At 43.7% G+C, this 24,084-nt stretch overlaps 1 protein-coding gene across 5 annotated transcripts; it reads right to left on the bottom strand.

Moving 5' to 3' along the window:
* Positions 1–4,877: 4,877 nt before the first annotated feature.
* Positions 4,878–22,632, bottom strand: RNF146 (ring finger protein 146). Of its 5 annotated transcripts, none has more exons than XM_043542874.1 (4): positions 22,612–22,632; positions 11,880–12,029; positions 11,617–11,695; positions 4,878–6,641 (listed from the first exon to the last, which is right to left on the bottom strand). In XM_043542874.1, coding segments are annotated over exons 3-4 (1,062 nt in total). In that variant the 5' UTR covers positions 11,619–11,695; positions 11,880–12,029; positions 22,612–22,632; the 3' UTR covers positions 4,878–5,581. The 5 variants fall into 5 exon arrangements, with proteins under 5 accessions (XP_043398809.1, XP_037750666.1, XP_037750669.1 ...); XM_037894738.2 differs by lacking the exon at positions 22,612–22,632 and adding an exon at positions 21,899–22,046; XM_037894741.2 differs by lacking the exons at positions 11,617–11,695; positions 22,612–22,632 and adding exons at positions 6,826–7,165; positions 21,899–22,046.
* Positions 22,633–24,084: the final 1,452 nt, after the last annotated feature.

The raw sequence follows: 24,084 nt of genomic DNA, 5'->3' as shown, positions 1-24,084 counted from the left end.
TGTTCCCTTAGGTACAGCAAACATGGTAACTGCCCGGTGCTTAAAAGCTGGATGTTGCAGGAGTGGGGTAGGCTTCAATGGAGCTCAAGGACATGGATCACCTAGTGTTAACCTGCTAAGCAATTTTAGGACTGGCATATACTCAGAAGAGAGTGTCTGAGTGGCTGAATGTCTGTTAGTGTCAGGGAGCTTTCATCTAGCTACAGCAGACTCCCTCTTGCAGCAGGGGGTAACAAGATGAATCAGTCCTATGCACCCTGAGACAGTATCACACCCTGTTCAAATCTTACATTTCAGGGGATTGCCATAACCAGGGGGCTATGGGACAGTCTGATGGGGGGAGGGCGGTGTGCTTCCGCAAGGTCTACTGTTGAAGCTGATACACTTAGGATAAATAAAAGGGTCATTGAGAGAGAGGCCAGAGAAGAGTGAGAATGCCTCTATAACCTTGTGGTTAGGGAGATGGAAGACTGAGGGTCCAGGCCCCTGCTCCAATGACGAATCATTTATCCGAAGTAGAACATTGTCAAGAGGACACATCAAGAGAGGCTCACCCCGATCAGACTATCCCATAGCTCACTGGTTAGCACGCTCTTCTGGGAGGGGGGAGATGCCTTTTCAAATCCCTTCTCTCTAAGGCTTTGTGGAGTCCAGTGATTTTTTTTTTTGCTAAGTGCCTAAATGTCAGGCATTGCAATGCTGAGTGTCAAACCTAAGTCGCTTTGTGTCTCTGGGCCTTACTCATGGGAAGCTGTATTGCTCTGCTATATGAAAAGCACCAATAGGCACCTTCATGCTCCTTGTACTTATGGCAGACTGCAAAATTCACTTTGAGTTGATTCACAAAGCTACTTAGATGCCTAAGGCCCAACATTTAGGTGCCACTGACATTTTCAAAGCCACTGTTCAGCTGCTGTCTAACCCAACAGGGGCCTACCTTTCTGCCAGTACACAGGCACAAAGCCACCCAAGGGCTGTTGCTGCCCCACTCCTAACCAGCTACTCCGATCCCTAGCAAGTTTCTCAGGCTAGGGCTTTCCCTGCCTGTCCCTGTACGAGGTCTCACAGCGCACCTATGGGACTTCACACAAAGGGTGCCCTGGGGTCAGTGGCTGTGTCCCACACTACCCACTGGTTAGAGACCCAGGTTTGAGTTCTCCCCTGTTTTGAAACAGCGACTTGAACACAGGTCTCCCCTCTCAGCAGTGAATGCCCCAATCACTGGGTGGGGATGGGTCCCTTTCATGCTTTCCTGTTGAAATTGTTGCACTAAAGCCAGAGAGAGCCTCTCTAGCCTACTGGTTAGGGTACTCAGGTGCACATCCTTGCTCCAATTAATAGTTATTTATAAACAATGGAATAGCACTAACAGATAAGCTTGAGAAAGCCCAACTCTAACCTAGCCAATAGCTTGGTGGTGAGGGCACGCTGCAGGGATTTGGGAGACTTGTGTTCCCCTCCAGCTAGAGCAGTGATTTGAAGCCAGGTTGTTCCCCTGCCAGGTGTGTAGTACCCTATTAATAGGGTGTAGGAGGGCTCTCTTTTGCTTTTCCTAAGAAAAGGCACAGGCTACCTAAGTCGCTGACCTGGCTTAAGTGCCTAACTCTAGGAGCAGGTTCTTGCTGAGAATCCCAGGCAGCTGAAGGGTCCTATCTCTGGCCTGTCAGTCCGGTGCCTAAATACCTTTGAGATTCTTGGCCCTAAGAGCTCTTTGCTCTGTATTTCATACCTGACTAGCTTAGGAAGTGCCCCACTCGGCTTCTGAGGAGCCCTTCCTTGGACACCTAACTCTCCCCATGCACAGTATGAGGAGCCTGGATCCCTGAGGATGCACTGGGGACCTAACAATCAGACATTGAAACACCTAAGGCCCTTTGTCAATCTAGATTTTGGTATTTCTCCCCCTCTTCCGTTGGGATGTATATAACCAGCCAGCAGAAACGGGCAATTAAGTGCTTGATGCTTCACTGGGTAGGCTTGCAAAAGTGATTACTGCCATCAGGTGGTTCTGAACCTGAGATTGTTATGAATTTGTAACCAAACGGGAAACACAATTGTGGGTTTTGAAGGACTGACGCATATCAGAGTCCGAGAGTGAAGTTGGGGTGGCCTCTGGTAAGCTTTTTAGCATGCATGTGGGTTCTTTTATGGTTTTTTAATGTTTCTAGAGTGCATTCACCTTAAGAATAAATGTGCTTTCTTATAGAGAGCTATGTGATAACTTACAACTGTGGGTCAGTATGCTGTTCGTAGCCTCTGGTGAGAAAGCAAAGTGCAGCTGGTGGTCTCATTAGGCTGTGTGGCTTGCTGGGAATATCACAATATAGGCCAAGAACTATGCAGCCTGGACAATTCCTGGTCAGAAGGGAGAGAAACACAGGTCTCTGCCCAAGAGAAGTGATGGGAGCCAGGAACCTAGAGTGCGTGCCCTCAAGGGACCACTGAGAGGAAATACAGGTGCAGGTGTCCTGAATTGTAACAGCCACCATCTTAGGTATCACAAGTCTTTCCCATAGCCCAAGCTTCCCTTCTGATTTTCTTTGCCACATAAAATTTAAGGGTAGCAATGTCATACATAAGTTGTAGTCCCTTTTTCTCTAAATTGCCGTATGTGCATCTTTCCAATCTTTTCTTACAAAGGTGAAAATCTCTTAATTCACTCGGCTAGAGAAAAGAGTGATGCATTGTGGCTGCAGCTTAGCGAAAATTGGCAGGAAAAATAGCCTTCCCAAAAGGTGTACTTGTTGTGGTAGCCGGGAAATCCACCCCCTCAACTGCAGGGGAGGACCCACTGAGCCCAGATCACAAATGACTTCTTGGGACAAGTAAGTAAACAGAAACAGGAGTCACCAGTTAAAAATCAGGGATCCAGAAGGGGACACTGAGCAGAGAACACTCTGGATAGTGCCCATCACTCCTCAAAGGTGTCTACGGAGTCAATGGACACTATCCAGAGGGACTCTGCCTGGAGGCATGATTGGACAAGGGATTGGAAATTGGCCCAAGAGTCACAGAGCACCCTCCTCATCAACCTTAATTAAAAATGGATCAGTTGATAAGCCAGCGAAAAAATGAAACCTCCCTACTGTCTCCTCTGATGAAACTTCAGAGTCTATATCCCTTAAAAGAATAGAATCAAGGAACCTTGTTTTGTGGGGCCCAAATTAGGGGGCAGGGAAATACACATCTTCTCCAGTCCACTCTGCCAAAAGGTGTCCTTTTGCAATTCCTTCTCTTCTGTCAGTCTCTGGAAACAACTCACTGGTGTGCTCAGATAGTAATTTTAATCATATCCATCAATTTTTGGTATGGAGAAAAATGGAAGGCAAATTAGTTTCTATGGGAGGTCAAATTCTCCTTTGTTTCATGTTCTCCCTGTTTCCTAAACAGAAGCCAGACAATGCAATAGAAACCTGCATGGTCTTTGGAGCTCTCTTCCTCACAAGTGTGCACTTCAATTATGGCTTACAGAAAAACAGGAGGATTTGAGTATGTGGGCTTCAATCTTACAGAACAATTCTAAATCAGAATGGACCTCATTACATTCAAAGAACCGAAGTCCTAGAGAATAAAAACAGCACTTTTCAGCTGAGGATTTAAGTGTTGTATCCAAGTTCTGTACAATTCAGGTATCATATTTCTATGATAACTGTATGTGAACTGTGCGGTTTGTTTTCCAATGACTTACATTAAGAAGCTGAGACATGTGAATAGATGCTTTCTTGTAATGTCTTAGTCTGTACATTTTTATTGCAAATACGGCCATATCCTTTCCCTCTGACCAAAATCTGGACCGAATTAACTGAAGTGGTTTCTTAATGAATTTGGAAAATTAAAAGCAAATGCAGTACTTATGACCTCAAGTCAGCTCAAATTATTGTAAGCTTTTCTGAAGCCATGGGGGGAAAAGGCTTATCCTGTCTTTTGACACTGAGGCCAGCAGTAGAGCCACATCTCCCACTTAGGCCATGTCTACACTACAAAATTATGTCAACCTAACTTACATTGGTGTAAAGCCGCCAGAGTAATTACAGTACATCGCATGTGTGTGTCTACACTTTGCTCTTTGTGTCAGCGGTGCATGTCCTCCCTAGGAGTGCTTGTATGGATTGTACTATCAGTGTGGGGCATTGCGGGACAGCTCCCGAAAGCCAGTAACAGTCAACATAAGCAACACAGTTTCTACACTGACACTGCGTCAACATAACTACATTGACCTTGACTCTAACCTGCTTGTGGAGGAGGAGTTATTAAGTTGATGTAAGGGGCAGTTATGTCAGCGGAAGCGAAATTTAAGTGTAAATACATCCATAGTTAGGTTGATGTCAGCTGCCTTGCGTCGACCTAACTCTGTAGTGTAGACCAGACCTACGACAACCTCAGGAGAAGCATGTCCCACCCTTTGAGAGCATGAAATTAGATTTCTAATGGTATATAAACAAGTGGAAATGTATTCCCTAATATTTGCATACCTTAACTTTCCTATAACCAGGGCCAAACATTTAAACTAGCTGCTTGTCTAAGATGAAATACACCCAGATAAACATACTTGCTCCACTACTGGATGTAACAGATATAGATCACCTGCGGTTTTCTCCTGCAATAGTTTATTTCCCCACCACAACAGCAAAATGAACTGAGCAGCCTTGAAATCAGAACGCATGGCTTCTGACATCACAGTTAACATTCAGTCAGCCAGAAGGATGTGCTCATACTAGTCAGCACACGATATGATAACCTGGTCTGGGAAGCGAGAATTTCAAGATCCCTCAAAGCCAACCCAAGCCTCCCTTTTTGGCAGCATAGCATGCCTGCTTCATGATACCTTTGTCTAAGTGCCCCTTGGTACAATTCAATCAAAGTGCAAAGACACCACGGATTGTTAAAGTGTAGTTTTTATTAAATTATAAATTTTGTAACAAAAACAAGACAGATCAACAAAGACCTCAAAAACAAACTACAAGGACTAGACAGCAAAGCCAATGAAAACGCCATGAAGTGTGTACAGATAAGAATTTTCAACAAAAGTTAATAGCATTTTTACATTTCCACTGCAGGAAGATAAAATGATTGCTTTGTCTAATAAAACACATCTTAACTCCAAACTCACATATATTTTCTCACATTAAATTAAGCATCCTGCTCATACCCAACATCTTGTCTGTTCCCACATTGCTTTAGTGTTCTTTTCATATATCAATCCATGCAGAAAGTAGTAAGACACTTAATGCAACAGTCAGATAATGAAGACAATCTGAATTGTACAGTGGATACACATTGGCCAAAAAGGGACTGAGTATCTCCATGGGGTAAAATGCTACAAAATAAACACAGAAGACATTTTCAAGAAAACTGGGTATTGCTAAGTAGCTTTCAAACCATTAACAAGACACCCCAGTTTCTTACATTTAAAGAGTCTTCCAGCTGAGACATGTTGAGACTTTTAAGTTAACAGGCCAAATCTGTTTCTCCCCTTCCCCCCATCCCACTTCAAATACACTGCTAGGTTTGAGTGCAATGCCAGCATGGACAGAAAATTTACAGATACTGGACTGAGTTTTTAAAACACATGGCTCTAAATTTAAACTTCAGTTACCGTGCACTGTCCATCAGGTCTTCTAGATCTTACACTGGTGCTTACTATCCCACCCCCTGCCACTGGTCTCTCTATTACTGATTGGTTTGCATTCGCATTCAAGTGTCTTTGCTGGGCAGGGGACGTGTGTTGCTGAAGTTGAGCATACACATCCTCACTATCGCTGCTATCATCCGATTCGGTTTCCTCAACGGAGGTATCAGGGGCTGGCACCCTACCAGAAGACGATGACTCCTGGTCTTCCTCTCCCTCTCCCCTATGACTTCTTTCAGCCATGCTGTCTCCGTTTATTTGTAAGTGGGCAAAAGAGTTCTCTAAAGAAGTGCTTGCATCAGGTGATGGCGTTGCAGGACTCGTCAGCTGACCATCTAGTGAAGTTAGGGGTCTAGCAGAAACGGATGCTAGAGGCTGCGCAGCAGCAGCCCCCAGAACCGATGTATTGTCTGCACCATCAGCAGAGCTCTCTCTTCCTAGATTGACAGTGTTAGAATCACAGTCCAACCTAAGCCCGGCCACTCCCTTCTTTGGTATATCTATTATGTCCCGTTTTATTTTCCTGCGACGTCCATGCTCATTTCTCCTATACTGAACCATGTTTTCGAGATCTGCTACATACAAAAACCCAGCAATTAACATTTCAGTACTCTTTTTACCTTTGGAAAAGGCATCTTCCAGCTCCCTACTGGTACGTTCATCATATTGCCACCAACCATTTCTACCTTCATAGTACCAAGCATATTCCCCATTGCCCCTGCTTGCCACTTTGAGTTCCTCTGGTGATAGTAAGGTTGGCTTGTCAAGAAAGTCCTCAGGAATCTCCTGCCGACACAGTGCACATCGTTTTCCAAGCCAGGAAGCTCCCTTCACACACAGATAGCAGAAAACATGTTTACAAGGCAGACTCACTGGGTGGACACACGTTTGCAGACAGATAGCACATTCAGGGACTGTCAGGGAAGGTGTTGCATTGGAACAGGACTCATTTGTCTTCCTATTAGTGGGAAGCATGTTGATCGAGTGATCAATTTCACCACAGCCAGCCATCCTACAAAGAATCAGAAATAGATTTACGTCAGGTTATAAGTATTAAGCCAAATCAGTACCTTAACTCACCTAAGACCATACCAATCACAGAATAAATGAAAGCTTTCCATGAAGTTAAACTTTTGGACAATCAGATATGAAACAAACTGAACCCTTTAAAATATTTAAGTTTTATAGGTGCATACCTTTAGGAAAGATTACAGCATTCTGTTCTGTACTTCAGTGACATTAACAAAAACAATGGCTTCCAAATACCAAGTTCACCATCCCAACCTTGTTGTCTATTTCAGTTTTAGTATGCCAATTCAGACTAATTGGTATGCAGTTCCTTCTGTGCTCCCAGGCAGGGTGTTAGCTAATCAATAAGGAATTTTCTTTCATGCATACTCTGGTGCAATAGCTGCTTGAGTGCATCCAGTCAGCCAGCTGTTTGTATGCCTCCTCAAGAAATGAACAGCAGCTGTGACACTGTAAATCTTGCTTTCATGACAGAAAATCCTCAAGAAGTGCTCTGCCTGTAGGCACCTACATGAAGCAAACATATAGCGCTTCTCTTAATAAGGCTAGTGAGCATCAGCTCAGGAGTCTAGAAGATCGAAATGCCTATTCAGCAGCTTTCTCCCACCCCGCACCACACTCTATGGGATGCTCTCATGAGGGACTTTCCTTCCTTCCACTCATCTAATAGCCCTCAAGAGTCAGCTAGGCACCCAGGCAAAAGAAGTAACTTTGTGATGAATGGTGAGTGTTGTAGAGCAGTGGCGTTCAAGCTTTTCAGACTTCTGTACCCCTTTCAGGAGTTTAATTTGTCTTGCATAATCCCAAATTACACCGCACTTAAAAACTATTTGCTTACAAAAGACATAAAAATACAAAAGTGTCAGAGCACACCATTACTGAAAAATTGCTCACTTTCTCATTTTTATCACACAATTATAAAATAAATCAATTGGAATATAAATATTGTACTTAAATTTCAACGTATAGTATATAGAGCAGTATAAACAAGTCATTGTCTATATGAAATTTTACGTAGTACTGACTTCGCTAGTGCTTTTTATGTTGCCTAGTGTAAAACTAGGCAAATATCTAGATGAGCTGATGTACCCTCTGGAAGACCTCTGCCAGAGGAGGGCAAACTACGGCCCGCGGGACCATCCTGCCCGGCCCTTGAGCTCTCGGCAGGGGAGGCCCCTCCCCTGCTGTTCCCCCTCCCCTGCAGCAGGCAGCATTCTGGGCGGCGGGGCTGCGCGCTCCTGCCAGGCAGAGCGACAGCGTGACTAGCTCTGGCTGGGTGGCGCAGCTGCCAGACATGCTGCTCTGATCAGCATGGTAAGGGGGCTGGGGGGTTGGATAAGGAGCGGGGGGTCCCGGGAGGCAGTCAGGGGACAGGGAGTGGTTGGATGGGGCGGAGGTTCTGGGGGATGGTGGGGGGGAGGGGGGAGAAAGGGGCGCAGTCAGGGGATGGGGGGTAGGATGGGGATGGGGTCCCAGTGGGCAGTTAGGGGCAGGGCATCCCAGGAAGGGGCAGTCAGGGGACAGGGTGCGGGGGGGAGGGTTAGATAGGGGGTGGGGTCCTGGGGGGGACAGTTAGGAGACAAGGAGCAGGGAGGGTTGGATAGGTCAGGGGTACTGAGGGGGGCTGAGAGGGGGCGGAGGCCAGGCTGTTTGGGGAGGCACAGCCTTCCCTACCTGGCCCTCCATACAGTTTTGCAATCCCAATGTAGCCCTCAGGCCAAAAAGTTTGTCCACCCCTGGCATACCCCCATGGGTATGCGTACCTCTGGCTGAGAGCCAGTGTTGTAGAGTGCTCAGAGAGAACCTGCATCGTAACTCCTACCAGACATGGCTGTAACTAGCAGTGTGTTGGCAACCATATTAACTCTAGATTTAGGCTTGGCAACAGATACCATTCCAGCTGCTTCTTGCCTGAGGTACCGCCCTTCCTTCCCAAGTGGGTAACTGTCAGTTTCTACTTTGCCTCTCCAGCCTACCACCTTTGGTAGGTGTTCTCAAAGTAAAACTGTCCTTTAAAATATCTTCCCTCATCCAAACACGGTATTAGCTGCCTCAGAGTTGATACTAGTCCTCTTTACCATATACAGCCTGCTGCCTACCAGACCCTCTATCTCTTGGAGCAATGTATCTTTTTCAGAACCAAACACCCCAAAGGTGTGAAAATTTCAGAAAGTTAATATTAAGGAATTTTCATGGGGGGAACCCAGTTTGAAAGCTGTGTGAGGTTAGAAGGGGAAAGAACTGTTTTGCCTAGGCTGTTAGGCATTATTTATCCCCTACAGAATTCAAAGGAAAAGGGGAACTCTAAGGACGCAAAGCAGGCTATATGACAATACAAATCTGAAGATCAAACGTCTCCTTCTAGATTTAGATAGGGTGCTTCATATAGCTCCCATGACTCCAAAAGAGATACCTGAAGCGTTAAAATAATACTGGTGAGAACACTAAGAAATGGATCTTTCCTGTTCATTCTGTTGTGGAATCCCAAGTGCTCTCTTTGGGAGAATCCTAATTCTACATAACCTTCCTCCTAATACAGCAAGATTGTTTATCTTGAGGAAATTTATCAAACTACCTGGGACTTGGCTCCTTCAGGAGCCAAGAAACTCTTTTCTTCCCCAGAGGATGATGCAACCCCTGCAGAACCCATAGCCATAGACAGGGATTTTAAAAGGATTAGGAATGTAGCAGCATCTCAGGCCTTTTATTTTAGTGCACTCCCTCCCTATCTGCTAGGTAACATAGTTGGGTGCTATCGTCTTAATTTTCTTCTGAATGACAGACACCAATCTATTCAAACCACTTCCTGGTCATCAATTTATGCTTGCTAAAAGCACTACAGCTTGAGCACTTAGCAGATCATATGGATAACTGTGCCCACCTATATTTCAGTTTCTTATCTGAGAATTTTCCCCTCCCTTAGACAAGATCAATAACTAAGAGGAAAGATTAATGGAATCTTTGTAATAGTGTCTGAATTAACATGTCAGAATGCAGAAATAGAATTACATCTGGCAATTGTCTTTCTGCACAGTAATATACGCCAAATTGAGTGATTCACCCTAGAAGGATCTGAGAAGATACTGTACCAGTTGTGTTTCAGATTTTCCTCCAATTGACTTGCTTTGTAGCTTTCTCAGACTTTTGAAGTTATGTTTTGGAATAGAATTTGTTTCGATTTAAGTTAGTGTTTGTGCTTGAGAGTTTATTATAGAGGGACACAAGCTACTGATTTCTCAGAATACCCACAGGATGTAATGGAGGTGGTATATCCCAGGGAAGTAATTGAAAGAAAAACCCTTGTACTGATTACCATATGCCAACCGTTGAAGAGGAGAGCAGGAACAGCAGCTTCCATGATGGTGCATTACTATCCAGAGAGTTAGGTAAAGATTCTTATTTCCCTACTAGTTTTACAAGAGACTCCCTTCTGAATGCGCTTTTTAAAATTGTCATCTCTTTAGAGGAGTGGAGGTGGTTAAACACACTTTGTGTATAAATAATTTTCTATACAAGTTTCATGTCACACCTGATTAACACCTCAGAGAAAGGTGAGACATCCAGACACTAAGCACAAATGCAGCTGGTATTGGCAAATCACAAATTCTGGTGCCACAAATTTCACTTACTGGTGACCTCTAATGACAGGAGATTCAAAGTTCCCACTATTTAGTAATAGCAATGCAAAGAGCATTAGCACTTAGAAACTCTGATCAATGGTTCAAATGAATTAAATTTATAACTAACAGTAAATCTATGTTACTTCCAATTTGCCACGTGAAAGCATGTGGGGTGGAGTGGGGGGAAGCTAGATTTGCCTTCAGTCTTGGAATGCTGACTCCCAGGAGAGAAACGGAGGCATTCCTAGTTTACACAGATATGCATAGTCTCTAGAAGAGATTGCCAAACTTATCAAATTCTGCATCTTGACTTCCGAGTGTGGAACTGGCTTATCTAAGACTTTTTGCTTATTCGCTTGGCTTGAGCTAAGAGAGGAAGACAATTATTTGGAGGAGGAATGATTTCAGGTAGATAGGGCATGACGATCTGATCTCAAAATTCATATAAGCACTGTTATTCCATAACTTAGAGTGATGAAAAACTGTTTTTTTTAAATTAACAAGGCTGAAGGTTTAATCCATTTCTCCAGAGGCCCAATCAGTTTCTCGGTTGTGTACATCCTATAACAGCTGAGGTCAACTGGAGTTGCATATGCACAAACGAGAGGGCAATTAGGTCCCAAAACATTTAAATTCAATAAAACCACCACCATCTAAACATATAATTTTTAGAAGATCCTATCATTAATGTTTTTTCTTTAATAATCATAGTCTACGGGTTTACTTGATTAATCAGATCCAGTAGGACAAACAAAAAATATTTGTTTTTAAAATTAGTACACTGCACTTCAAAAGGAGGAAAAAATATTTAGAGACCACAGTAGCAATGATCAAATTATGGTTCAGAAGCACTTTCATTCCAAGCTTATTTTCAGGTGCTCATATAAGTAAAGGATAGCTTACTCTGGGATGAAATTTCCCATGTTTGTTCTGCAATGGTGATTTTTTTTTATTTTGAAGTTTGATCAACAACTCTTTGGGGTCAATCTGTAGGACTGCCTTTATCCTGAATTGCTTAAGCTCTACTTTCACTTTTTTAAATGGCTGATAAACAGGAGGAATTATGTTTCTTACTATTGTTGCAGAAAGCAGCCTAAAATATACACAGCTTTATTTTTAAAAGCCGTGTTGGAAATGAACTATCTGAAACATTTAGCCAGCAATTCAGGTGTGAAAAGAATGCTCAAAGAACACTGGGCATTTGAACCACACAGTTAAACAATGCATGTTGAAATGCAAAAAACCACTTAAGGTGGACGCAACCCACACTTCTGCCAGACATCTGTCCCTGTTATCCCCTATTTTTATAGGAACGTATCATCATTAAATCATACATACATCCTAAGAATGTGTGAAATTGTATGTCTGGAAGTGTCCTCATTGGCACTCAAAATTTGGAACAGGTGATGCAGGAGATCTAGATAAAAAACCATAAGGCATTGTGGGTTCCTTCAAAGAGACAAACTGAATTTGTCCCAGTGGATTTTTTTTTTTTTTTTTTAAATAGTAAAGGCCAGATTTTAAACCTCAACTCAGTATGTCTTTAAGTAACTGATAAATGCAATTCAATTAACATAATAAAACAATGATGTTGAGCTTACTTCTTTTTTAGTATGGTTCCTGCTGAAGCATGCCACAAGATTAAAATTGTCCTCTTCAAATGTATCCAATCAGGATATAGTGTACTCTTTCCCACTGTTGGCTCATTCTTGTGTGCTGCACAAGGGAACACTACTAGCGTTTCAACTTCTCTGCAAGTTGAGGAAAAGAAAACAACATTATTAGAGCAACACTGAACAGAGTTCCCTTTCATTTAGCAGTCTAATATCAAACAAAATACAGTGTTATGTTCTCATTACAGCAAACAGAAGAATACCACCCTCTTTTACCATTTTATGCAGGATATTTTCAACATCTAGAAATACAGTTTTCAAATAGGTGGTCTTCTTGTTTTAAAATCCCCAATTTCTGCCTGCATTTTGTCATCTACTGTTGTGATATCAAAATTCAACAAACCTACCTCTCTTTCTAAGGTGTTTATAAAGGCAATTACATTGGTATATAAGAACTAGGTATCTGCAGGTGAACAGTCATTCTTAAGACTGCTGCTTACTACTGTACTGACAAGCAGTGGAGAAACAAGAGCAACTATATTCATACCCAACACTTCTCTCTCTACTTCCCAAGCCTTTTGATACATTGCGTAATTCTAGGAAGTTGTATGCTCAATCACAAGTCCCTTCTTAAATTCAGGGAGTCTGGGAAGACAGAGGGGCTTTAACATTCATAAAACGTTTTGGGATTCATTCATAATAAATTGCATGTATGCGTTTTATGAGAGAGGACGAGAAGGTAGTTCAGTTTCCATAACTATTTGGTCAAATGCCTCTTTCAAAGTGCCAAGGGTACCAGTTAATGCCAGTCATGATACACTTTGCGGTGTGTGATTTGTTCAGCAGAAACTAGACTGAGATTAATTCACGTCACACAAGCCAAATAGCCATCGGATGGTAATAACTATCTTACTAATGACAGAAGCTGGAACTGAAGCAGTAAGCTATAGGCAAATAGCTCTAAAGCAGGGATCCGCAGCCCCCATGAGGTCACAAAATGATACCAAGGTGTCAAGATCACACTGTCCCCAGACCCTAACTGGGATCAAGCAAGGTTCTACTATAAAAAAGGGAGATGAAATACGGAAATGGTTGGTAACCCTTACTAGTTCTGTAAAGCATTACCAGTCCTATGAGTAGGACTCTGTGTCTGTCACGGAGCTTACGGAAGTTACAGATTCTGTGACTTTCTGCGACCTCTGTGAGGGCCAGTGTGGTTGACCTCTGGGACCAGCTGCTCAGGTGGCCTCCAGGACAGCCACACCAGCTGCTGTTCCAGCGACCCCAGTAGTGGTCTCATGGCGGCCAGCTGGAGCATCCGCGGTCCTGGGTAGTGGTCCCTGGTTGGCAGTCCGCAGCCCTGGGAAGCAGTCCACAGCCAGCCATGGGTGTTCCCCACCCCCAGATTTAATCACAGGTATTTTTAGTATAAGTTATGGACAGGTCACGGGCTGTGAATTTTTGTTTAATGCCTGTGAGCTCTCCATGACTTTTACTAAAAATACCCCTGACTACACCTACACCTATGAGTTATACATTCCTCCTCTGCTGCAGCTTTTAAAGCACTATTAAATCACATTTACTTAACCAATTTGCACTACACCTTTCAACTGTTGCATCATGTGTTACATTTGAGGTTCATTTTAAAGCGAACATGAGGAAGTGTCATATGCAATGTTTCCATTCACTCAAGAAAAGAGCTATTTCAGTGAAATTTTAGTGCACAGATCAGACTCATATGTATGCAACAGAGTAAAGTTAAAAAGTGATAGGTCTCAGAGAGAGCTGAATACTTAGCATATCTGTAGACCATACATCATTGATAACAGCAGATTGTAAATGTTAGATGACTTTCTAGTTAACATGTTTGAGTAATAAATCGCCATACTAAAGTTATTCTCTGGCTACAGCTGAGTATAGGACATTTTAGAAATTATTCCTAAGGAATACTGCCAAGATCAACAGGCCTTGACATTTGTCCTTACACTCTTTTAAAGACAAAGGTTGTTTTCAGTGTCTTTCTGGTCATCCCCCTCCTCCACCACCCATTAGCTTCCAAAAAGAAGAGCTGCAGCAGTGTTAAAACCCCAGCTCCTCCTTAAGCAGTCCACCACACAAGATACTGGGTTTAGTGTGACCAAAGAGGCAGTTGTAACAAAGCTCAATACCCTGGGTTTGGTGTTTGATCTATCACCTTTCAGAAGCTGGCACTGAATTACTGCTGCTGCATCTCATTTAAAGAAGCTTTTTGTCTAACCCTTTTCCGAATCCACTGTCAGAGGTAATACACATCATAACCCAAATTAGTTAACCGTGGAGTGGGGAGAAGGAAAATAAGTCAGGTCTTTCAATTCTGAATGAGTCCTTTTAAAAAGCAAGCAAGGTGCTACTATATGGGAGGGTAATTACCCCTAAATATCCAGTCAGGGATATAAATATAATATTAAGGTAAAGCAGCTTTTTAACTGCTATGTACCTTTAAAGTGAATTAGTTCAGAAACCGACTTCAGGTAACCTCTACATTTCATTAAATTGTTATTTCTACATTAAGCAGGACTTGAAAACTTTACCTAGCCAGGATGAAAGATTTCTGTGCTGAAACATGCACCCTTCCCCAAACTGCCCCTGCTCCGAATTTCGGTATGTTTTAATGTAATCGCTCACCCTATGCACCTAATGTTCTCTTCCTCAACTGTACCACCCCCGGCTCTCCCATAACACACACAAAACCTCATTTCATTCACCTATCATCTCACACACAGGGGCTGAAACATTTATTCAACACCTAACAGCCAAATTATTAAACTAGAGGAGCAGCTCTAATGGCCAGGAGCAACATCCAGGAGAGAGCCACATCCCACACCAGCTGCTGTGAAAGTGAAAGGTGCTGGGATTCCTACCAAGCTGATGTCCATGGAATCTACTCAGGGGTTCCATCTTTTGAAGTGTCTGACTAGCAGGTGTCACCTGCATCCTTCGAAGCCCCTCTGGTTGTTGCAAGAGTGATGGTGGGGTTCTCCCAACAAAACCATCATCCCCCTGCATCTGATTTTGGCACCCTCCTCTACTGCCTAGAGCTTTTCCCAATTTGAAACAGAAGGAAATTGATTATTCTTGTCAGTTTAACTGCTACCCATAGAGTACTCTATAACAGCAGTCAGAGTAGCAGCTGTGTTAGTCGGTATCCGCAAAAAGAAAAGGAGTACTTGTGGCACCTTAGAGACGAACAAATTTATTTGAGCATAAGCTTTCGTGAGCTACAGCTCACTTCATCGGATGCATTCAGTGGAAAATACAGTGGGGAGATTTATATACACAGAGAACATGAAACAATGGGTATTACCATACACACTGTAACGAGAGCGATCAGGTAAAGTGAGCTATTACCTGCAGGAGAGCGGGGGGGGGGGGGGGGGGGAGGAGGAAACCTTTTGTAGTGATAATCAAGGTGGGCCATTTCTAGCAGTTGACAAGCACCTCTGAGGAACAGTGCGTGGCGGGGGGGGGGGGGGGGGGGGGGGGGGGAGGGAGGGAGAGTAGTAAACATGGGGAAATAGTTTTACTTTGTGTAATGACCCATCCACTCCCAGTCTTTATTCAAGCCTAAAGTTAATTGTATCCAGTTTGCAAATTAATTCCAATTCAGCAGTCTCTCGTTGGAGTCTGTTTTTGAAGTTTTTTTTGTTGAAGAATTGCCACTTTTAGGTCTGTAATCGAGTAACCAACGAGATTGAAGTGTTCTCCAACACCACATTCTATAAGCCATTACCTTCTGATCCCACTGAGGGTTACCAAAAGAAACTACACCATTTGCTCAAGAAACTCCCTGAAAAAGCACAAGAACAAATCTGCACAGACACACCCCTGGAAACCCGACCAGAAGTATCCTATCTGCTACCCAAGATCCATAAACCTGGAAATCCTGGATGCCTCATCATAGCAGGCATTGGCACCCTGACAGCAGGATTGTCTGGATATGTAGACTCCCTCCTCAGGCCCTATGCTACCAGCACTCCTAGCTGTCTTCGAGACACCACTGACTTCCTGAGGAAACTACAATCCATCGGTGATCTTCCTGAAAACACCATCCTGGCCACTATGGATGGAGAAGCCCTCTACACCAACTTTCCACACAAAGATGGACTACAAGCCGTCAGGAACAGTATCCCCGACAATGTCACGGCAAACTTGGTGGCTGAACTTTGTGACTTTGTCCTCACCCATAACTATTTCACATTTGGGAACAATGTATACCTTCAAATCAGCGGCACTGTTATGGGTACCCGCATGGCCCCACAGTATGTCAACATTTTTATGGCTGACTTAGAACAACGCTTCCTCAGCTCTCGTCCCCTAATGCCCCTACTCTACTTGCGCTACACTGATGACATCTTCATCATCTGGAAACATGGAAAAGAAGCCGTTGAGGAATTCCACCATGATTTCAGCAATTTCCATCCCAACATTAACCTCAGCCTGGACCAGTCCACACAAGAGCTCCACTTCCTGGACACCATCGCTTATTAGCACCGTAGTCACATAAACACCATCCTATACCGGAAACCTACTAACCGCTATGCCTACCTACATGCCTCCAGCTTTCATCCAGACCACACCACACGATCCATTGTCTACAGCCAAGCTCTACGATACAACCACCTTTGCTCCAACCCCTCAGACAGAGACAAATACCTACAATATCTCTTATCAAGCGTTCTTACAACTATAATACCCACCTGCGGAAGTGAAGAACCAAACTGACACAGCCAGAAGAGTACCCAGAAGTTACCTACTACAGGACAGGCCCAAGCAAATAACAGAATGCCACTTGCCATCACCTTCAGGCCCCTACTAAAACCTCTCCAACGCATTATCAAGGATCTACAACCTATCCTGAAGGACGACCCATCACTCTCACAGATCTTGGGAGACAGGCCAGTCTTTGCTTACAGACAGCCTCCCAACCTGAAGCAAATACTCACCAGCAACCACACAACAAAAACACTAACCCAGGAACCTATCCTTGCAACAAAGCCCGTTGCCAACTGTGTCCACATATCTACTCAGGGGACACCATCATAGGGCCTAATCACATCAGCCACACTATCAGAGGCTCGTTCACCTGCACATCTACCAATGTGATATATGCCATCATGTGCCAGCAATGCCCCTCTGCCATGTACATTGGCCAAACTGGACAGTCTCTATGTAAAAGAATAAATGGACACAAATCAGACGTCAAGAATTATAACATTCAAAAACCAGTCGGAGAACACTTCAATCTCGTTGGTTACTCGATTACAGACCTAAAATTGGCAATTAACAAAGGCTTGAATAAAAACTGGGAGTGGATGGGTCATTACACAAAGTAAAACTATTTCCCCATGTTTATTCCCCCCCGGAACTGTTCCTCAGACATGCTTTTCAACTGCTGGAAATGGCCCACCTTGATTATAACTACAAAAGGTTCCCCCCCCCCGCCCCCTGCTCTCCTGCTGGTAATAGCTCACCTTACCTGATCGCTCTCCTTACAGTGTGTATGGTAACACCCATTTTTTCATGTTCTCTGTGTATATACATCTCCCCACTGTATTTTCCACTGAATGCATCCGATGAAGTAAGCTGTAGCTCACGAAAGCTTATGCTCAAATAAATTTGTTCGTCTCTAAGGTGCCACAAGTACTCCTTTTCTCATAACAGCAGGGAAGATTGCGAAGGTTCTGGTCAGTTTTTGCTTGGATGCTGCTTTGGAGATCCGAACAGCAATAGAGGAACTAAAAATCTGCAGATTTAGGAAGACAAAGCTTTCAGTTTCTACTTTGTTCGTATTTGGAAGGTGATCTTCACAGTCACAAGGGCTAAAAAACTTATTTCCAGATAGAAGCTTAGATTCTGCAAAAGCAGATAGCAGGAAAGCTTCCTGCTTGCCAAAGGCTAGTGGATTTTTAAAGCCTCGTATTAAACAGTACTGCCAACCCTGCAAGTACTGTACCACTGCACAGAGTACTCTGAAATAATGAATGCAATTAAGGCATTAATTCATTAAATTAAGATTTACCCTATATGCTTAAAAAGATGTGAAATTCACATTCAGTAACTTGTCAATAAATGTAATTTAAGATATATAAAAACTTTTCTTCTGTAAATACAGCTGGCTCTACCAAAATCCAATTTTAGAATTTTTCATTAGGCTCCCTGACTCAAAAGAAGTCAAACAAAACCCTGTCTGACTAGTGCCTCTGCTTAATACTCATGAAGCAGTTATAAAAATTGCAGATTTTTTTTAAGATACTCCAACTTAAAAAATGAAAATTATACTTCCGTCTGAAAGTTTGTTACCTGCCATTGTTACAATTAACACATGATATTAGTATAACTGAAATTAGTTTGTCTTTGCATTTGACAGCACACTGTCTCCCCCATATAACCGGTCATTTTCCCATGTTTCCATAAACTCTTTCGCAAAGCAGCAGGAAAGATTTAAAAAATATATATAGTGATTTGATTAGATTTCAAGTTGATAGAGTCCTTTTATGCCTTCCATGTTAGGAAAGATATGTTACAGAAGTTTCAATTTCATAGAATCATAGGAACATAGAGCTGGAAGGGTCCTCAAGAAGTCATCAAGTCTAGCCCCTGTACTCAGGCAGGACCAAAGTAAACCTGGACCACCCTGACAGGCATCTGTCTAATCTGTTTGTGAAAACCTCCACAACCTCCCTTGGAATCCTATTCCAGATCTTAACTGCCCTTATAGGTAGAAAGGTTTCAGAGTAACAGCCATGTTAGTCTGTATTCACAAAAAGAAAAGGAGTACTTGTGGCATCTTAGAGACTAACCAATTTATTTGAGCATAAGCTTTCGTGAGCTACAAAAGCTTATGCGCAAATAAATTGGTTAGTCTCTAAGGTGCCACAAGTACTCCTTTTCTTTATAGGTAGAAAGTTTTTCCTAATATCTAATCTAATTCTGCCTTGTTGCAGATTAAGCCCATTACTTCTTGTCCTACCTTCAGTGGACATGAAGAACAATTGATCACAGTCCTTTTTAGAACAGCCCTTAACATAGTTGAAGATTATTTCTAATAAAGGATAAACTGCCAAATTTAATAGTCCTACTATGACTTACTTCTAAAGTATCTAAACTTTGATTCACCAGTCATAACCAAAACAATGTAATATTCATTAACTGCAACAGGAATTTTGCCACGGATGTCTGTGGAAGCAGGTTTGGGCCCCAAATTACCACTGCTGTGCAGAGACAGGTGCTGGATACAGCAACACCTTTATAACTTTGACTAAGATGCAAAGCAGAGAAAGAGTATGATTCTGTTAAGTTGGCTTTCTACCACCAATTCTAGAAGTCAATTGTTCCTGTACGCTTTGAAAATTCTGCAGTTCCATCTTGGTAACTGACAGTTCAATTACAGCTAAATTGATGCTGCATAATTTGAAGATGCAAGTTAAACCATATTTCATCAATTGATTTACACATTAGTAAAAAGAGGGCACAATTTCCTTCCTTCTTTTAGCACAGATTCTGCACCATATCAATAGAGTCAAAGTATTATTTTTAATTTCTTATTAAGACTACTGTAATTGTTAGCAATTTAGTTCTGTCCAACGGATTGTAGAGTAAATTGCTGCAAATTTATCAGTAAATAAAAGTCAGATTTACTCTCATTTTGACCAAATCAAGATTCAGATTTTACTGTTAATTCAATACTATCTGACAAAAGCTTCATTCTGATAATCCATTTTAAAGAGCAGTTCCAAAGACCAGTTTTAAACAAACTGTCAACACTTGACTGCTGCCTCTGTGCTTTTGTTTTCAAATTTGTATTTGACTGCAATATTTCCTTTAAGATATCAAATATGAGAAACACAAAGATATATTCTGTACCTTATTCCTCCTAACGATTACTAAATATTCTGGAATTTGTTTTAGCAGACAAACAACTAAAACTACAACATTTACAGTCTGCAAAATAGGAAGATTACCATGAGATTCAGTCAAAGAGTAAACATTTTATCCTTTTTATTGTGAACTAGAACACTTTCAATTTTTTAGATCATGTCAATATAGGTTACTATCTGTTGCTCTTAGATAAAAATTATATTTACTAGATATTCCTATTAGTCTATTAGTTTCAGTGGAGAAGCTGTGTCATCTGTTCATTGTACCAAAAACTGGGCCACAGATCTATTTTCATCTTCCATTTAAACATGCTAAAAATGATGCAAGGAAATCCCAGGGCTCAAACTGTTAGTTAGCAAAAAAAGCATTTTCACTAAAAGTTTTTGGGTGCCCCCTTTTTAGACCTCCTAAAGTACCTTCATCATTTTGATATCATTTCCTGGCTCAATTTTTTATTACAATAATGAAAGTTACAAGCTGCAAAGATGACATTTTGAAAAGAGGATATACAAAATACTGCACAGCATTATTTAAAAAAGATATTAAAAATTAATACTGCACACTTATGCAGTTCCTTTGCTCTGAGGAGCAGCCGTGCCCGTGCCCATGCCCCCTGGACCATTCCTCCGTGCCTCCATATGGGGGCATGCCCCACAGTTTGGGGACCTCTGGTCTAAAGTTTTGAAACTTAGATATATTTTAATATTTGCAAGTCAATTCTGCCTCCACTAACTGTTCAAAATACCCAACCACAGAAGAAACTGTGGAAAACACTACAAATACCTAAAACAAAGAAAACAATCCTGTGTAAAGTCATCAAAAGAAATATGATTGCAAGATTTGGCTGACAGATTTCAGAGTAGCAGCCGTGTTAGTCTGTATTCGCAAAAAGAAAAGGAGTACTTGTGGCACCTTAGAGACTAACCAATTTATTTGAGCATAAGCTTTTGTCAGATGAGCAGCTATTTCTCAAATGTTTGGATATTACTTATATCAAAAATCTATTACTTCCAAGCTTAATCAGTAAATATTGGTTTATGTGTATGGTGAAATTGATGTTGACCCATAAAAATATTTCCATCAACAACAACTGAAATTTACAGAGGCAAAATAAGAAAAATGTTGCTGGAGAACTTATTAGAGCTTGATTTGAAGACATTTAGGTTTTATGTTCTGACGTGACAGGATGTTGACAGTTTGTGTTTTCAGAGTTATAAAAATTTAACTTCTTGAATTTCAATGTCTACTGTCATCAAACAATTGTCTGAACCTGTCTGACCACCTATAATTTCCCACAACCATGAAAATTTAAATTAATTTTAAAAAATGCAGAAAAATAGACCTGGGTATTATTCCTGCAAATCATTTAAAAAAAAAAAAAATTCTCTTAAGCCTAGTTACATCACACCCCACCCTGGGCTTCCCACCTGTCAGGAGGAGACACAGGTCCCTTCCCCAGAGGGTTTTCACAGCGAGTGGATGAATTATAAATCTACTGCGAGTTTGGTGGTGTAAGGTTTGTTTGTTTGTTTTTTAAATAAAATGTTGAGCGTGGTGAAGTTTCCCCGATCCGCTGCCCCCCCAACCCGCACCCCCGGCTGGTCCGGGCCGTGGGCTGAGCTCGGAAGGGGGTGAGGGGGATAAATTAGCACAGTCCCGGGGGGGGGGGCGGCGCTGGGACACCGGCGTCACGTGACCGAGGGGTTACGCAGTTGCCAAACAACGCAGCCCGATTCCCCCGGCTGGGTGGTTGCCAGGGGCTCTGCCCGCCCCGCTCCCCCTCGGCAAAGCGGAGCGGGCCCCGCGCCGGGACCTGCCGCGACTGAGGGGCGGGCGCGCTCCTGCTTCTCCATAGGCAGCGACCACCCACCCCGCCCCGGGGGCTCTGTGGCGCTTTGTCCAGGGCCGCGCACGGCGGCCCCGGCCTCCGCTCCAGCCCTCGGGGCGGGGAGGCCCCGGCGGGAGCCGCTGTGAGGAGCCCGCGGGGTGGGGGTGGTGAGCGGAACCCCACGCCCCTCCCCCCGCGGGCGCGCGCAGGTCCCCGGCTCCCGAGCGGCGGGATCTAGAACGCGGCGGCGTCACGGACTCACCCGCGGGCCCGGCTCGCGCTGCTCCGTGCCTTCACCGCTGAGCCAGCAAACAGCCGCCCGAGCCACCGTCACCTGCCCCGACGCTTCCAGCCGCCGAGAGAGCGAGACGCGACAACGTCAGCGCGCAAAGGGGAGGGGGAACGCGCCGTGGCGAAGGGGAGGAGGGAGCGGTGAGAGGCACTCTCCCAGGGTGGAAGCCTGAGAGGGGGTGTCGACAAACCAGACCCTGATTGGCGCGCGGCCAAGTAGCCCCTCCCCCCGCGGTGTTTTTCTGGGGAGACCCCCCCCCCGCCCACAAAACTCACAGCTTCCTTTCTACTGCTGCGCGTATCCGCCGCGCGCTCCCTCTTCCTGCTTCGGCCCCGGCGGGTGGCGCGCGGCCTCTGGGGCACGCGCCGCGGACTGTGCCTGAGCTGGTGCCCAGCAGCCTGGACCCGGCTCCGGCTCCCCCGCGCGGCCTGCGGCGGCGGTGACCCCACAGCACCTCGCCCAGCAGCCCTAGCGCGCCGGCCAGCGGGGACCTTCAGCTCCGGGAGTCTGACCTCTTGCGCGGCGCAGGCTGTGACCCGCCAGCCCTGCCGGGAGCCCCAGCGCCAGGGTCTGGCCAAAGCCAGTCTTCCAGCTGGGCAGCCAGCCTGGATCTGCAGACAGCAAGAGGTGGAGACGCTCGTAGTTCGCTTCAATGGGGACTCGCCTTCAGTGGTATTTTGTACCTAATGTTGCACGTGTCCGGCTTGAGCTCCCGGCCCGCCCCTGGTTCTTGTCACGCTTCCTGCCGCTGGATTAGCGAGCCCCTGTGGACCCGGTATTTTCTCCTTGTGCGCTGTGGTCTTTTGGATCGGCTAAGCCCTTTAGGTCTCTCGCTGTAAGGCATTTTCTCCAGCCCTTGACTCGTTTTGGTGCCTCTTCTCTGCACCTCTCCAGTTTTTCAGCATCCTTTTAAAAGCGGGGGCACCAGAATTGTACACTGCGTTCCAGTGTCGGCCTCGCCAGTGCTAGGTGCAGGGGTAAAATCACCTCGCCTACTCGCTCCTCTCCTCTTTATACACACCAGAATTTGTTAATGCTGTAGGTGCCGCCACAGTGTAAATGTTATGTTTCAGAGCAGCAGCCGTGTTAGTCTGTATTCGCAAAAAGAAAAGGAGTACTTGTGGTACCTTAGAGACTAACCAATTTATTATATGTTATGTTATAATCATTAACAATTATGCTGCATAATGAAAATCAGCAGCACTATAAATTACATGGGCTGAGTCCCGATGTGCATCCTAGTGCTCACAATTTTATTCTGAGTTTCACGGTATTTGATGGCTTTCATAAAGCCGCAGCTCCTGGACTGAAGAGATTATGTGATAACCTCAGTTTTTATTAAAAAGAGGTAAATTTCTAGCTATTAAGGTTGCAGAGAAGAGCTTCAAAACACAACCTGAGAGCACTATAATGGCCCCACAACCAAATAAAAAGTACCCATATGTATTATTTTTTTTAAAAATCTCATTATTTTTAAACCACAGTCAGGATTAGTGGAGCACATGATTTCTGAGGTTGTACAAATCATAACCCTACCGAACTGGCAAGTACGTATGTGTGTTTGTTCTACTTGTCTCTGCAGGATGGGCTCAGGAGCACCCTACCATGAGTAATACCATACTGCCCTGCAGTGATGACTACAAATGGAACTTGACTTTAGCTTAAGTACCATTTTTGCAGCAGAAGGAAATAAGTTCTGTTCCCATTGACTTTGTGACTTTGTGAAATTCTCAGCAGCTTTGGCATGCATAAGGCATCCCCATTTCCTAGATAGCAACTTATTTGTTACAATATTTTATGCTGAAATTGTGATTCCAGACCAGACCATGGATCCAACCAACTAAAATTTTGAGAAATTCTGTTCTGAATCTGAACTTCTCAGCTACCCTACTTAGTCTTTAGTATGATTTGTCCCCACATCTGAACAACTCTCTGCTTGGGAGAGGTTCAGATCGAGACTTTGAATTTTTAGCCCACTTCTGTTTGTGGCTCTAAAGCCTTGCCTGCACTGGAGAAATTTATCAAAATAATTCCCATCAGGTCTGACTCTAGCGTACCTGAACTAGTGAATATGGTGGGAGCCAATGTATGCAAGACTCCAGCATCTTGAACCTTTTTTTTTTTTTTTTTTTAACCAGACTATTTTTTCAGCAGAT

This window comes from Chelonia mydas, chromosome 3 (assembly GCF_015237465.2).
Source record: "Chelonia mydas isolate rCheMyd1 chromosome 3, rCheMyd1.pri.v2, whole genome shotgun sequence".
Taxonomy (NCBI): Eukaryota; Metazoa; Chordata; order Testudines; family Cheloniidae; genus Chelonia; species Chelonia mydas.
This window is presented reverse-complemented; position numbering and strand designations above follow the sequence as displayed.